Source organism: Erythrolamprus reginae, chromosome 3 (genome assembly GCF_031021105.1).
Source record: "Erythrolamprus reginae isolate rEryReg1 chromosome 3, rEryReg1.hap1, whole genome shotgun sequence".
NCBI lineage: Eukaryota > Metazoa > Chordata > Lepidosauria > Squamata > Dipsadidae > Erythrolamprus > Erythrolamprus reginae.
Window position 1 is genome coordinate 110372055 of NC_091952.1, and position 17080 is coordinate 110389134.

General features: G+C 38.2%; 1 protein-coding gene and 1 long non-coding RNA gene across 2 annotated transcripts in view; both read right to left on the reverse strand.

Annotated features, from left to right (window-relative positions):
* Positions 1-6071, reverse strand: part of LOC139164352 (complement factor H-like) — a 78229-nt gene extending 72158 nt beyond the window's left edge. The window contains exon 1 of the mRNA XM_070746364.1: positions 5930-6071. Coding sequence (XP_070602465.1) covers positions 5930-5993 — 64 coding nt within the window. The 5' untranslated portion in view covers positions 5994-6071. The remainder of the gene's footprint in view (positions 1-5929) is intronic.
* The window catches only part of LOC139164357 (uncharacterized), a 283996-nt gene that overhangs the window by 247814 nt on the left and 19102 nt on the right, over positions 1-17080 (reverse strand). The window lies entirely within an intron of this gene.

Genomic DNA, 17080 nt, shown 5'->3' on the forward strand with positions numbered 1-17080 from the left:
CATGTATGTGTGATACCATGGGCACACACTCTTTCAGCACCCAAGGAAAAAAAATGTTTCGCCATCATTGCCCTATACTATTTCAGAAAAATGATTGCCAGACTATTTTTTGAAAAACCTCCAATGGACCACTACAACTTCTGAAAACAGGTTTTCTATTGGTTGATTGCTCTCATCCTTACAAAATTTCTCCTAAGCTCTAGATTGCTTCATATTTAGTTTACATCCATTGTTTCTTCTCTTTTCTTTTGGTGTTTTGAAAAACAGTTTGACGCTTCATCTTTGTAGGAACCCCTCAAATATTGGAACACTGGTATTGTGTATCCTGTAGTCCTTCTTTTCACTAGATTACACATATCCATTTCCTGTAATCGTTCTTCATAAATTTTAACCTCCATTCCCACAGCCTAATAATTTCTGTTGTTCTTCTCTGTACTTCTTCTTTTTTGTATTGTGGTGACCAAAACTGGATGGAGTATTCCACGTGTTGCCTTACCACATTTGTAAAGTGGTTCCAGAATTTCAAGTGATCTTGATTCTATCCCTCAATTATTGCAGGATTGAATTGGCTTTTTTGGCTGCTGTCGCACATTATTGTCTCATATATAAGTGATTGTCCACTTGGACTCCAAGATTCCTCTCAGACTTACTGGCATTAAGCCAAGCTTCACCTAGGCTACATTGAATTTCATTTTGTTAGATAGAGCCTAATGTTCAAGTCTCTCAAGATCTTTTTGGATCTTGGCCTTGCCTTCTAGATAGATAGATAGATAGATAGATAGATAGATGGATGGATGGATGGATGGATGGATGGATGGATGGATGGATGGATGGATGAGATGCCCCAGAGTATAAGGCACACCTTAGTTTTGGGGGAGTAAAATAGGGAAAAAATCTGCATACCAGATATTTATCTGGCTAGCATCCTTAGTCTGGTCAGCTTCAGCACATTATGTTATCCCCTGGTTAGGAAGATAAAAACCTTATTTGGAGAGAGAAACAATGAAAGAGCTTGTAAGCAGGTAAGAGCTGGGAACATCGTTAGCACATGGTTAGGGCTGGAAAGAAACATTCAGAGTAAGTAGAGCAATGAAAAAAAGCCTGCAAAGACTTAGGGCTTGGAAAAAATAATTCACAGAGAGTAACAATGAAAGAACCTGCAAGGTTAGAGCTGGGAAGATCGTTAGCACCTAGTTAGGGCTGGAAAAAAAGCTTTGAAAAACAAGCTACATTCAGAGTATAAGACACACCCAAATTTTCAGTCTCTTTTTAGGGAGCAAAAATGTGCATCTTATACTCCAAGAAATGCAGTAGATATATAGAGATAGAGATAACTTTATATATATATATATATATATATATATATATATATATATATATATATATATGTATATATATATATATATATATTTGTTTTCGTAAATTTTCACGGGTATATGTATGTAGATTGTTCTGAGTTCGGGTTTTGCCCTGTGTAATATTTTGCACGTTTATGCGACGTTTCGGTGAAATCACATCCACCATCATCAGGCTGAAGTTTCCAAGCTTTGTGCTGTTGTAAAATGGAATGTTTGCAACTGTCATTTCTTCCTAGTGTATAGTGTGGGGGTGGAGATTTGGTTTGAATGTAGCAAATAGATTGGGTGATTATGTTTCAGTGATCTGATTGGTTGGTGTAATCATAATTATTAGAAGGATTGGCATGGTGATTTTTATGAAGTGTTTTTTGTTTAAGGCTGGCTTCCAAATTTCAAAAGTCCAAATTCATAATTATTAAAAGGATTGATATGGTGATTTTTATGAAGTGTTTTTTTTGTTTAAGGCTGGTTTCCAAATTTCTGGTAGGCGGGACGTGTCATCTCTTTTATTCATGCAAAGGGGGCTCCTTTCAATTTCTATGGCTTCTAGAGCAATTCTTCTATATAAATTCTCTGTTTTGTGAAGTAATTTAGTTTTTTCAAAGTCAATTTCGTGCCCTGTTTTTTTAATGTGCTGGACAAGGGAGGAAGTCTTATCTTCTTTTTTAACTGCATTCACATGTTCTGCAAGGCGTGCACTTACTCTTCGGTTGGTTTGTCCAATGTATGTGGCTGCACATGTTTTGCAAGGGATTTCATAGATTCCTTGGTATTCCAATTGGATTTTATCTTTGGGGCTCCTTAGGATATTAGATATTTTTTGGTTGGTGCAAAATGAAGTTTTGATGTTATGTTTGTGCAGGATTTTACTAATTTTGTCTGTGGTGCCCTTGATGTAAGGGAGGATGGTGGTACCATTGTCCTGTTCTTGATCTTGTTTTTTGGGGGGTGTCTCTTTTTTGATTAGATTTGTGATTGTTTTCTCTTCGAATCCATTAGAAATTAATACATCTTTGAGTTTGTTCAATTCAGTTTTTAAGTGCTCATGGTCAGCTAAGCGTTTGGTTCTGGTGATGAGAGTTTTGGCCACTGAGGTGATTTGTGCGGGGTGGTGGTGTGAGTGTGCATTTAGATAACGGTTGGTATGGGGTTTTTTTTGGTAGATAGTGTGTCCTAGGCTGCCATTGGGTTTTTTATAGACCAGTACATCTAGAAAGGGAAGTTGATCATTGATTTCTGTTTCCATAGTAAACTGTATTTTGGGGTGTAGGCTGTTAAGATGTGTGAGGAAATTGTCTAGTTTTTCCTTACCATGTGGCCAAATTACAAAGGTATCATCAACATATCTCAGCCAAAGTTTAGGTTTGTATTTGGATTGCTCTAATGCATTATTTTCGAAATATTCCATATAGAGGTTGGCGATGACCGGTGAGAGAGGTGATCCCATGGGGGCTCCCTCTATCTGTTTATATCTTTGTTCATTATAGATGAAGTATGTATTGGTCAGGCAGTGGTTGGTAAGGTCTAGGATATATTTGGGGGGTTTGTGTTTGTCCTGGATAGCTGTCAAGGCTTCTTTAATAGGTATTTGTGTGAAAAGGGACACGACATCAAAACTCACAAGTAGGTCATCGGGTTGTAGGTTTTGTTTTTTGATTATTTGTATAAAGTGGAATGAATTTTGAACATATGAGGTAATAGTTTCTGTATATGGTTGAAGGTATTTGGCTAAAAATTTGGCAAGGTTTTGTAGAGGGGAGCCTATAGAACTGACTATTGGTCTGAGAGGTATTCCTTCCTTGTGTATTTTTGGAAGGCCATAGAGTTTTGGACATATGGAAGATTTTTCTCTGGGGATGATTTTTTGCTGGATTTCTTCGCTGATGGGAGAGGCCTTGATTTTGGATTTGGTAGTTTTTTCTAGGTAGGTGGTAGGATCTGTGCTTAGGAGTTTGTAGGCTGGGTTTTGTAGTAGAGTTGTCATTTTTTCTTTGTAGTCTGCTGTATTCATCACTATTGTGGAGTTTCCTTTGTCGGCTGGGAGGAGGGTTATATGATAGTCTTTCTTCAAATTGATAAGTGCATCTCTTTCCCCCTTTTGTATGTTGTATGTTGTATGATCACCTCTCTCACCGGTCATCGCCAACCTCTATATGGAATATTTTGAAAATAATGCATTAGAGCAATCCAAATACAAACCTAAACTTTGGCTGAGATATGTTGATGATACCTTTGTAATTTGGCCACATGGTAAGGAAAAACTAGACAATTTCCTCACACATCTTAACAGCCTACACCCCAAAATACAGTTTACTATGGAAACAGAAATCAATGATCAACTTCCCTTTCTAGATGTACTGGTCTATAAAAAACCCAATGGCAGCCTAGGACACACTATCTACCAAAAGAAAACCCATACCAACCGTTATCTAAATGCACACTCACACCACCACCCCACACAAATCACCTCAGTGGCCAAAACTCTCATCACCAGAACCAAACGCTTAGCTGACCATGAGCACTTAAAAACTGAATTGAACAAACTCAAAGATGTATTAATTTCTAATGGATTCGAAGAGAAAACAATCACAAATCTAATCAAAAAAGAGACACCCCCCAAAAAACAAGATCAAGAACAGGACAATGGTACCACCATCCTCCCTTACATCAAGGGCACCACAGACAAAATTAGTAAAATCCTGCACAAACATAACATCAAAACTTCATTTTGCACCAACCAAAAAATATCTAATATCCTAAGGAGCCCCAAAGATAAAATCCAATTGGAATACCAAGGAATCTATGAAATCCCTTGCAAAACATGTGCAGCCACATACATTGGACAAACCAACCGAAGAGTAAGTGCACGCCTTGCAGAACATGTGAATGCAGTTAAAAAAGAAGATAAGACTTCCTCCCTTGTCCAGCACATTAAAAAAACAGGGCACGAAATTGACTTTGAAAAAACTAAATTACTTCACAAAACAGAGAATTTATATAGAAGAATTGCTCTAGAAGCCATAGAAATTGAAAGGAGCCCCCTTTGCATGAATAAAAGAGATGACACATCCCGCCTACCAGAAATTTGGAAACCAGCCTTAAACAAAAAAAAACACTTCATAAAAATCACCATATCAATCCTTTTAATAATTATGAATTTGGACTTTTGAAATTTGGAAGCCAGCCTTAAACAAAAAACACTTCATAAAAATCACCATGCCAATCCTTCTAATAATTATGATTACACCAACCAATCAGATCACTGAAACATAATCACCCAATCTATTTGCTACATTCAAACCAAATCTCCACCCCCACACTATACACTAGGAAGAAATGACAGTTGCAAACATTCCATTTTACAACAGCACGAAGCTTGGAAACTTCAGCCTGATGATGGTGGATGTGATTTCACCGAAACGTCGCATAAACGTGCAAAATATTACACAGGGCAAAACCCGAACTCAGAACAATCTACATATATATATATATATATATATATATATATATATATATATATATCCCACAAACACACACACACACACAAAATGGCCCATTGGGAAATGAGGCATTTCTGGCCTCCAGAGGGCCTCAAAGGAGAAGGCCATTTTTGCTTTCCCCAGGTCTACATGCAGGGGTGGGCTACTGCCCAAATTGGGGGGACACACAGTGGAGTAGCAAAAATTGAGCCCTACCCCAGAGACCCCAATTTGCACTTAAAGATGTTGAAAGAAATTGCAGGATATCCTGCATAAGCCACGCCCACAATATGGTAGTAAAAATTTTGGTAGCCCTTCACTGTCTACATGCCATTTATGGCACACGTGCCATAGATTCGCCATCACAGTCCTAGAATATATTATTATTGTGAATTAAGATATATAATTTTCTATGTATCCTGATGCAAACATAACAAAGACATATCTTTAAAATTTCAAATTTTTGACTTATGAAGAATCATTTTCTTGCCACAGAATATTAAAGATACTACAGACATGGTTCCTATAGAATCAGTGTTTTTAAAATCACCTCACTTGGAGTGAAGAGAGAAAAATTGGGACAAAGTTTAGGTGTTACAGTGATGATGGCATATTATTAGTTAAATTATAATAGAACTACATTCATTAAATATATTCCATTTTATAGCTGTTCTACTGTTATACTTTTGAAAGTATTTTTTTTTACAAATAAAATAAACCACTAAGTACAAATACTTCAATGAAATCAAACAGTGACCTTTCACTTCATTTTACATTTAAAGTGGCACCATTAGACATGGCAATCATTTGATTATTATAATATCAAGTTCTTTATTAATTGAAACAAAGTCCCTCAAAACCAGTGTGAATTTGCAATACTTGCTATTCAGAAATTAGTTGCTAAAAATATTGTACTTTAAAAGTGGATTGGAATAAACCTATGATATTCTTAAAGAATCTGGCATTACAATTTCCAGAAAGCTACAAATGAAAAACGGAACTCTTTATTTTTTCTAAAAGTATCTGTTCCTTTAATGAATGTATTAGAAATTATTTCCTTTAGTAAGGCTTTGATTTCTCTTCTTAACTTACCATTTTGAGAAGAGCAACCTGGCCAGAGAAGAAAAGTGGCAACCAGGACCAGCCCGCCCTTCATAGCTCTTCAAGCAATGTGTGAACCACCAAACCTCAGTTTAGAGGTTTGGCTTTGTTAGCTGATTTCTCCCAGCTATTATCATCTCTTCCTCATTTTATGTTTGTTTGTTTGTTGTCAAAGAAACCAGGAGGAAGTAGTATTACTGGAATAAGAATATGATCTTGGCAACTAACGGGACTGCACAAGAATTTTGTGAAAAAACAAATCAAGCAATAGTTTAATTTTTCAGTTCTTTCATCTCTTCAGAAGGAAAAATCACCACTTGCGTTCCAGGGTTTAATAAATTATGAGTCTTTCCTAAATCTTCACTAGCAGCAGCTAACAGCAAAATTATTATACAGGACATTTAAGAAAATATCTGGGTAGTTTCTTCATTCTTAAGATCTTAACACATTTTTATTGTAAACATTCAGAGTCAATCAAATGAAAGGGACAGTGTTGAAATTTAATTAAAAATTACATTTGATATCTATTTTGCATTTATGATGTCAATAATAGGAATCACATGTTGCAGATATCCAATACATTTTTAACTAACTCTGGAGTTTTACAAACTTCAGCCAAATATAGTTAATCATTATCCAATTATATCAGGGGGACTGTTTATCTTAGTACCTGTTTTTTCCCCAAAATTATGCAGAACTAGTGTTAGGTTGTATATCTATAAATATCCAGAAGGTCAAAATAGTATCAACTTCCAGGGAATAGAAGAACAAAGGAAATTTAAAAAGATGTTGCCTCCTTATCAGAATTATACAAGATCTACCTTTCCCTTCTTACTTAGGTTTGTATAAGAAGTATTCATTTCTGCCAATTCTATCTATTCTTTCTGAAGATAACAATATGTATATTATCTATTAAATGTAGTTTGAATTGAGTCAACAAGATCTCATCATTTTTTCCCTTTATTGTAAACAGTGTATCTCCTTCCCAGCATTTACAGAACAGAGGAACTAGCCAAGGCAGCAGTCAAATAAGAGGAGCCTGAGACCAGGCCCAGAAAGTAGCTTGAGAAAAGTATCTACAGTATAGGGATTCTCAGTCATCATGGTTGTCCCAAAGTGCTTTTCTAAAAAGCAACTGGACTTTTCCTTGAAAACATTTTGCTCCACATCCAAGAAGCTTCTTTAATTCTAAGCGAATTGTGGGGAATGGAAGCATTTATATTCTTTGTAAACGTTTTGTCATTAGCACTCTGAGGTTTGGTTACTAGCTCTCTTTCTGGCACCTTATAGTGCCAATTTCTACTTTCTGCAGCGTTAATATCTATATTATATTGAATGTGCATGTTCATGGCTCAGAACTGGAAAGAGGTTATTAGTAAAGATCAGCTTGTAAGTCTGTTGATTGAAGATGAACTAAACCAGCCATCAGTGTTTTATTTCTACAAAAAATAATTCTCACAAGCTTATGAAGGGTATAGACATGTCGTGGATACGTCCTTCATTCCTGAAAAAGGGAATTCACCATACCGTAACTCCCCTCCCACAAATTTATTTAGACAATTAAATATAGAAACATAGAATATAGAAATATAGACTATTTTCATTTTTCATTCTACCAAAACAACATTGAAAAATAATTGCATATTTCTTTTAACATTTGATTTTATTGGCAATTCAGAATTCAGAGGACATAACTAGAACATCAGAAAGTTACCCCTATATTCCAAATCAAGTAAATCTTAAAAAGATTTGCAACTACTGCCATTACCATTGGCTCATAAAAAATTGTGAACTTTTTGTTGAAATGGTAATATTGTGGTTGGCTCTGGCCCAGCTCCTGCCCCAGGGAATGTGGAGGAGGATGCATGTCCTAGGCCTGTTTTGTTGCCGACAGAGTCAGGTAGTGCAGTTTCCTCAGACGAAGAAGAAGGTGGGGATGACTTGGAAGAGGGGGGGCTTGGCACACAGCCCAGGAAGCCAATCTCCATTATCTTCGGTCGATTCGGATGATGAAGTGTTAGACCCACGCAGGCGCAGAATTGTGGATCGAAGAGACCAATTGAGGAAATATTACAGGAGATAAGAGAGGCCACCTGTGTTTGGGTGGGGCTCCAGTAATTAGAGCTGCTGATATAAATAGCAGCGTGCTAGTTTGTCCGTTGTGGAATATTATCTGATTGTTGTTTCCTCAGGACCGTGCCTTGCTGTTTCCAGACTTTGTTTGTTGATTTTTCATGATTTGAAACCAAAGCAGAGCAAAGTGTGTGTGTCTCACTTTGTGGGAGAAGGAGGGCTGTGACGTTTCTTCACAGCTGCTAGTTAAGTACTTAAGGACTGATTAAGGGGATTGTACAGCCTACAACATTGTTTTGGGATGAGTGCTCTTTGCAATACAAAAAGGGTGCTTTATTTCTTTTGAATTTTGTGATAAAGAACTTTGTTTTTGAATTTTCAAGTTTATGTGTCTGAAATTGAATTTTCAGAAAACTCATACCATAGAGCCCGGCAGAACAGGTAATAGCAAACAAATCAAGCAGTAGTGCGACTTTTCAGGCAGTCCTTCCAATACTTCTTCAGAAGAAAAAAACTCCACTTTCATTCTAGTGTTGAGCAATTCTGAGCTTTTCCAAAGTCTTCAGTAGTAGTCGCTAACAAGAAAATTATTATATATGACTTTTATGAAAAATTCTTGGCAATGGAAATCACCCAGAGTGAAAGGGCTGTGAAAAGGGCATTGTAGAAATTCAATGATAAATAAATAAAATTTGATATGTCATATATATTTTATATTGATATCAATATTTATAGAAATCTTGAGTATGTAGATATCCAGTTTTTTTCTTAAATTATTCTGGAGTGGATAGTCTAAAGGTAAAGTTTTGGGGGTTAAGTGATGATATTACAGAGTTTGGTAGTGAGTTCCATGCATCAACTACTCAGTTCTTAAAGCCGTATTTCCTGCAGCCAAGTTTAGAGCGGTTTACTTTAAGTTTGCATCTGTTGTGTGCTTGTGTGTTGTTGTGATTGAAGCTGAAGAAGTCATTGACATGAAGGAAGTTGTAGCAGATGATTTTATGGGCTATGCTTGGATCATGTTTAAGGTGATGTAGTTTTAAGCTTAATAAACCTAGGATTGTAAGTCTAGCTGCGTAGGGTAGTCTGTTGCGAGTGGAGGAGTGGGGGGCTCTTCTAGTAAAGTATCTCTGGATATTTTCTAGAGTTATTATGTCTGAAATCAGTATGGGTTCCAGACAGATGAGCTGTATTCAAGGATTGGTCTGGTGAAAGTTTTGCATGCTCTAGTTAGTAGTGTGAGATTACCAGAGCAGAAGCTACATAGGATTAAGTTAACAACTCTTGAAGCCTTTTTGGCAATATTGTTGCAGTGGGCTTTGGCACTTAGGTCACTTGAGATGAGTATTACAATGTCTTTTACTGAGTGAAGGTTGTCTGTAAGATATTGTTTATTCAGCTTGTATTTGGTGTTCTGCTTCTTTTTGCCAATGTGAAGGATAGAGCATTTTTTGGTTGAGATTTGGAGTTGCCAGATTTTTGACCATTCAGATACAACGTCAAGGTCTTTCTGGAGAGTAACTGTGTTATTGGTGGTGTTGAAAAACTTTACATCATCAGCGTGAGGGAGATGCCCCAAGATATGCATTTTTCTATATACCCTAGGACAGTGTACCCTCTATTTTTTGGGGGGGGGTGTGGCGGAAAAGTATAGTGTCTGAGCGGCAGTCCCTTCGGGACTGGGCGGCACAGAAATAATAAACAAACAAACAAACAAACAAATAAATAAATAAATAAACAAATAAAAACCCCACCCTGTTTTGCCTCAGAGAATTTCAAAATAAAATACTGTACTGTGTGTCTATAACAGTGAGCTCATAATAGGGCAACTCTATCAATATCAAAATGCCACTTAAATAGTTGAGCTAGTTTCAAACTAGATTTTGATTTTCTTTCTCTCTTCCTTACTCCCATTCTTTTTCTTTCTCTTTTCCTTCCTCTCTTTTTTCTATCTGTTTCTCTCTCTTCCTCTCTTCCTCTCTCTCTCCTTCCCTCTCACTCTTTCTCTCTTGGCTTCTGGGCAGGTTTGGAAAACTCTGAGTTGTTGATGATTTTTAAGTGAGCTATTGCTCACTGCTCAGCTTAGAGGGAACTATGCCCTAGGAGTGTTCTTACAACAATCCCATACATCTTAAGTGCCTTTATAATGTTAAAGTTTTACTAATGGTCCTAATCAGCAGTTCCACATTGCAAAAAGATCATAAATGAATAATTAATATTAATATTATGCATTTATGATCTTTTTGCAATGTGGAACTGCTGATTAGGACCATTAGTAAATCAACATCAACCTTGACGTTGACGTTGATGTTGATATTGATATTGTTTTTGATATTAATAATAATAATAATAATAATAATAATAATAATAATAATTTATTAGGTTTGTATGCCGCCCCTCTCCGAAGACTCGGGGCGGCATACAAATCTAATAAATTATTATTAGTTTGTTCTAATAGTCTGTACTTTCCTCGACTTCCTCTTTTCCTTATCTGTTTGTTGAGCAACTGACTTCTGGAAATATACACACATCAGGAATTGGGAAGTGAAACATCTGAAGGCTCTCTCTCTCTATATATATATATATGTATGTATGTATGTATGTATGTATGTATGTATGTATGTATGTATATATATATTTGTTTTCGTAGATTTTCACGGGTATATGTATGTAGATTGTTCTGAGTTCTGGTTTTGCTCCATGTAATATTTTGAGTGTCTATGCGACGTTTCGGTGAAATCACATTCACCATCATCAGGCTGAAGTTTTAAGCTTCATGTTGCTGTAAATATGAAATGTTTGTAACTGCCATTTCTTCCTTATATATAGTGTTGGGGGTGGAGATTTGGTTTGAATGTAGCAAATAGATTGGGTGACTATGTTTTAGTGATTTGATTGGTTGGTGGAATCACACTTACTTGGAAGATTGATATGGTGATTATTCTGATATGTTTTTTTGTTTAAGGCTGGTTTCCAAATCTCTGGTAGGCGGGACGTATCATCCCTTTTATTTATGCATAGGGGGCGTTTCTCAATCTCTATAGCTTCTCTGGTAATTCTTCTGTATAAATTTTCTGTTTTGGAAAGTAATTTAGTTTTTTCAAAGTCAATTTCGTGCCCTTTTTTTTTAATGTGCTGGACAAGGGAGGAAGTCTTTTCTTCTTTTTTAACTGCATTCTCATGTTCTGCAATGCGTTGGCTCACTCTTCGATTGGTTTGTCCAATGTATGTGGCTGCACATGTTTTGCAAGGGATTTCATAGATTCCTTGGTGTTCTAGTCGGATTTTATCTTTTGGGTTCCTTAAGATGTTTGATATTTTTTGGTTAGTGACAAATGAAGTTTTAATATTATGTTTGTGCAGGATTTTACTAATTTTACTACCACAGACAAAATTAGTAAAATTCTGCACAAACATAATATTAAAACTTTAGAGAAGTCAATGTAAATTGTATCTATTGATTTGCCCTGATCAAGATGTGTAGTCCATGTTTGTTTGTTTGTTTGTTTGTTTGTTCGTTCGTTCGTTCGTTCATTCATTCATTCATTCATTCATTCATTCATTCATTTATTTATTTGATTTTTTATGCCACCCTTCTCCTTAGACTCAGGGCGGTTTACAACATGTTAACAATAGCACTTTTTAACAGAGCCAGCATATTGCCCCCACAATCTGGGTCCTCACTTTACCCACTTCGGAAGGATGGAAGGCTGAGTCAACCTTGAGCCAGTGATGAGATTTGAACTGCTGACCTGCAGATTTAGCAGTCAGCTTTAGTGGCCTGCAGTACTGCACTCTACTCACTGCGCCACCTCAGCTCCATATGTTTTTGCAGTGAAGGAGTTGCAGGTTGCAAGATAATTTTTTTCTGAAACTGAACTGTTTGTTAGAGAGTAGGTTGTTAGTTTCTAGGTGGAGGGTAATTTATTGGTTTATGATTGATTCCATGACTTTGCACATAATGCGGCATAGTGAGATTGGTCTATAGTTTTCAACTAGACTAGGATCTCCTTTTTTTAAGATGGGAATGACTGTTGCTTGCACCCATAGCTTTGGTAGTGAGATGGTCCTGAATGATTTTTCAAAGATTATGCTTAGTGGTTCAGCTATGGCTGTGGAAAGCTTTTTAAAGAAGTATGCACATAGACCATAAGGCCCAATTGATAGAGAAGGTTTAAGGTCATGTAGTGCTTTTCCAACGCTGTATTCTGTGAAGTCTATTTAAGTTAAGTCCTTGTGAGTATTTGAGGTGCGATTAGTGAATTTTGGGGATGAACCATTGCTGTTAACAAAGACTGAGCCAAAGAATATGTTGAAGAGGTTAGCTTTGGTTGATTCATCATAGTATTCTTTGTTGTTGGGTCCTGTTAGTGGTGGGATGGATCTTGAGTCCTGGGGTTAATTAAACAAGTAAATAATTAAACAAGTTATTATTTCTGAGCTGCTTTTCTCCCCAGTGTAGCACTTCCCTAAAAAGTGCTAACTGCATGTTAACTAGTTCAGTTTTGTTGTCTTAGTTGATTGGAACCATTCATCTGGCACTGCTACTGGTACCTTAATCAGGTTTCAGCTAAAGGCTTCTCTTTTCCTTTGAAATGATTCATGAGTTGCACTAGGTAAAAAGTGCAGTCCTTAAATGTATACTTCCCTTGGTGTGCATGCTTACTCTCTTCCCCTCAAATGAATGCAACTATAAACATTCTCTTCTTGTGAATTATCCCAACATCAGAGTGAATATTCCAAAGGGTGGGGAGCAGGATTAAAGGCTACAAGATCAGCCCTTTTATCTGGCTTCATTGTGAGTCAAGTTCCAGAAAACTTTCCCTTCATTTGGGCATATGGGGTCATATCCATCTGATGCTAGAAAGCATGGGTTTCATACTCTATGGTGATGTGATGTATCAGGACATTTTGGGATTTTTTGCCTCTGTGTGGGTATGGCTGCTAAATTAGGGCTCCTTGTATAACATTAGCTGCATCAGCCGCTGACCTATGATAATCTAGCAAATCAATTACCGTATTTTTCGCTCCATAAGACACAGTTTTTTTCCTCCCAAAGTAGGATGAAAAATCAGCCCCGTCTTATGGAGCGAAGATGCAGGCAGGGAGGGGGGGGGAGGCGCTGGAGCAGAGGGGGGGCTAGCAGGGAGATAGGGAGCGCGCGCAACCGCCCGTGCGCCCCTGACATTTCCAGCACCCCCCCGAACCCCCAACCTGGGTTCGAGGGGGTGCTGGGAAGCCCCCCAGGCTGGCTGCCATCTTTTAAAATAGCCGCGCCGCTTCCCAGCTGACTCCTGAAGCACGGAAGTTCGCCTTTGGCTTTTGGCTTCAGGAGTCAGCTGGGAAGCGGTGCGGCTGTTTTAAAAGGTCGCAGCCGGCCTGGGGGGCTTTCCAGCACCCCCCCGAACCCCCAACTCGGAACCGAGTTCAGACGATTCCCCCCCCCGTCCCCATCCCTGCGCCTACCGCGCACCGCTCGCCTTCCCGGGCATCCCAACACGTGGATCGCTCGCTCCCTCGCGCGTCCTGCCCGCCGCCAAGCCCCGCCCGCCGCCAGGCTTCTTCCATCCACCTTGTACGCATTAATCGCTTTTCCATTGTTTCCTATGGGAAACAATGTTTCGACATACGAGCTTTTCGACTCACGAGCCTCCTTCCGGCACCAATTAATCTCGTAAGTTATTCTGTTATTGTAATAAATATTTTAGCCCACTTTTTGGCTCAAAATATTTTTTTTCTATTTTCCTCCTCTAAAATCTAGGTGCGTCTTATCAGCAGGTGCGTCTTATAGAGCGAAAAATATGGTAATGTTTAGAAAAGGTCATTGAGATAATATCTTACACTTCTACCGTACACAATTTATTTGTGCAGAATTTGGACAGTTATTAATGGAAGATAGGTAATAAAAATAAGAACGCCTTGTGGGGAAATATCGTTTATCCCAAAGCAATTACTATTCTTTTAAATACAGATCTGACTTTAGGTATTAAGAAGATAATGACACCATATTTTCTAAAGTTGAAAAATATCAGTAGGGAACACAGTAGTAATCATTTTCTGCCTATCAATTGATCAAGCTGCATGATAAACTTCAAACTTCTGGCAGAAGAAATGTGGAGTTAGCGGGCAAAATTGCATTCTAACCATTGTGCCACCATGGTTGTGTAATCATACATTAAATATTACATGTAAAATAAGATATCCCATGAAATATTTCTAAGCTTAGAAGAAATGGAAAAATAGTTTGAGCAAGAAGACTCTCTGAAATAAATTGGACCAGACTGATTGATTATCTATCACTGAATGGTTTTCTATTGCCTGCAAGAGACTACTAGACCCAGCCTAAAATTAATTGCTTTCTGATTAAATTGGTTGCACTGAGCACAATGAAGGGTCTAAGAAAAGCCTTGAAATCACTATGAATTGGAAATGTATTGAAGTTTTATTGCAGTAATGTTACAGTAACAACATTGTACTAATGTATAAACAGTTCAGTCCTCTCAAAATGTAAATAAAACAGTGATCCTTCCCCATCGTGGCTGCCGTGTTTGGGGGCGTGTCTGAGGGCACGGAAGTGACTACAGCCACGCCCTCAAGCAGCAGCGATGTCGGATAATCCGGAATGTCAGATGACCGAAGGACGGATAATCGAGACTCTGCTGTACTTGTATTGGATGTTATCCTATCCATGTCATTATTGAAGTGATGGTAGGTTTGCAACACAACAAAACCAAGAATAGAAGAAAAAAAAACAATTAAGAATTATTAACATTAAAATTAATAAAGATTGACTAAAACTAGAAACCAATAGATAAGCATCACAGTGGCAGAACCTTCTTTCTTAGTCCACCAGTCACTTATTCATTTTCTTATTTTTGATTAATTTTGGTTGTCAAACATGTACGTGTACAGGTGTAGGCAGAAACATAAACATAAGTGAACCGAGAGGAACCCACCTCTGATATAGAGCATATATAGCCCCTTTATTATTATTTATTTATTTACTTATTAAATTGATTTGTATGCTGCCTCTCTCTGAGGTCTCCAATTAATATAGCTAAAAAAAATTAAAAACTCTAATAACATTTAAAATCATTCATTCCCATTCAAACCTACTACACTCTACACTTGTTGGCCAGGGGCTAGGGTCTAATGACCTCGAGCCTGCTGGCACAAATAGGTCTTTAAATTTTTACAGAAGGCGAGGTGGTGATGGAAGTGCGAATTTCTGGTTGGAGCTGATTTCAGAGGCCTGGGGCCCCCCACATAGAAAGATTTTCCCCTAGGTCCTGCCTGGAGAAGGTCAACTTTGTGGGACCTAACCAGTCGCTGGGACTCATGCGGCAGAAGGCGGTCTCAGAGTTAATCTGGTCCAATGCCATGTAGGGCTTTATAGGTCATAACCAACACTTTGAATTGTGTCTGGAAACCAATAGGCAACCAATGCAGTCCACGGAGTGCTGGAGAAATATGGGTATGCCTTGGAAGACCCATAACTGTTTGCGCAGCTACATTCTGGACAATTTGAAGTTTCTGAACACTCTTCAAAGCTAGCCCCATCTAGCGACCATCACAGTATTCAAGGTGATAATGGCATAAATGACTGTGAGCAGAGACTCCCTGTCCAGATAGGGCCGCAACTGTTGCACCAGGCAAACATGGGGGAACACCCCCCTCGCCACAGCCAAAAGATGATAGTCCAATATCAGTTGTGAATCAAGGAGGATGCCCAAGTTGCAGACCCTCTCTGAGGGGGTCAAAAGTCCCCACCCAAGGTAATGGATGGACAGATGGAGGTGTCCTTGGGAGGCAGAACCAACAGCCACTCCATCTTGTCAGGATTGACTTTGACCTTGTTAGCAGCCATCCATAAACTAACAGCCTCCAGTCACCGGCACATCACTTCCACTGCTTCACTGAGTGGACATGGGGTGGACATGTATAGCTGAATATCATTAGCATACTGATGACAACTCACCCTGTGCCTTTGGTTGGTATCACCCAGCCTGCCACCTTATAAAGACACAGGTCAAAGCAGAAACGCAGAGAAATAGTTTTAACATCAATGTACCAACCTTGATCTGATGCTCAGAGAAAGACAAAAGTAGCATGTACAATATGCAAAGAACCTGATTTATTCCTTGGAATACAGCATACATATATACAGAGTTGCCACTGATGATTAACAGCTACAAAGAATTCCATAAACCATGCTCCGAAGGTTCTCTTGAACTACTTCTTACACTTTATCCATAATGTCCAGTTTCTTTAAAATAAAGGCAAAACTGAGCATACAAACAAAGACAACGTGGGCGTGTTTGCCATTTTCCATCTTCACACTTTATTTTTTGTGGGCCACGAAGAAGGAAATGTTCTTGACACTTAAGGCTAATTTCTTCTCCACTCCTGTAGATTCTCATCTCGGCTACAACGATGGAATTGGGAATTTGAGGTGGTGGAGGACAGATTCCTTTCACAAAACACCTTGATTAGAATTAGAGCTGAAAATTATCTCATTTCTACTTTACCCAAAGAAGATAAATCCTAAGTATTTTCTTATGAGGCTTTTTTATGTCAAATCTCTTGTCTACTGTGATTGAGAATGCCATAATCACAAAATTCTAATTATATTTATATGATACAATTATCAGAGCTTATTTAAATCAGGGTTTCAGTTGAGTTATAAGATGAAATTTGCTTATTTGTGTGAGGAGGGGTCAATGACCACAGCAACACGGGGCTACTCTCACTCTCTTGAGAGTAGCCCCGAATCCCCACCATCCGTGGCTCTTGGTTCTGCTGAACCAGGCCCGATCCTCCCCGAAGACAACGCAATGCAGGAGATTGAGGAACAGAGGTAACATCTGGGAAGTGAATAAATATAAAGCATTGGCGAGATGAAGATATCTTAAGCTGTGTGCTGGTGAGTTTGGAGTGCGAAAGAAATTTAAAAAGAAATGTTGGAAAATTTGTTGCGATCGGAATTGGAAACGCCGGAAATGGGTTGCAGCGGCTGCTCGAGAATGAAGGCATACAGCAACAGCTTTAACTCAGCGTAATGCCTAATAT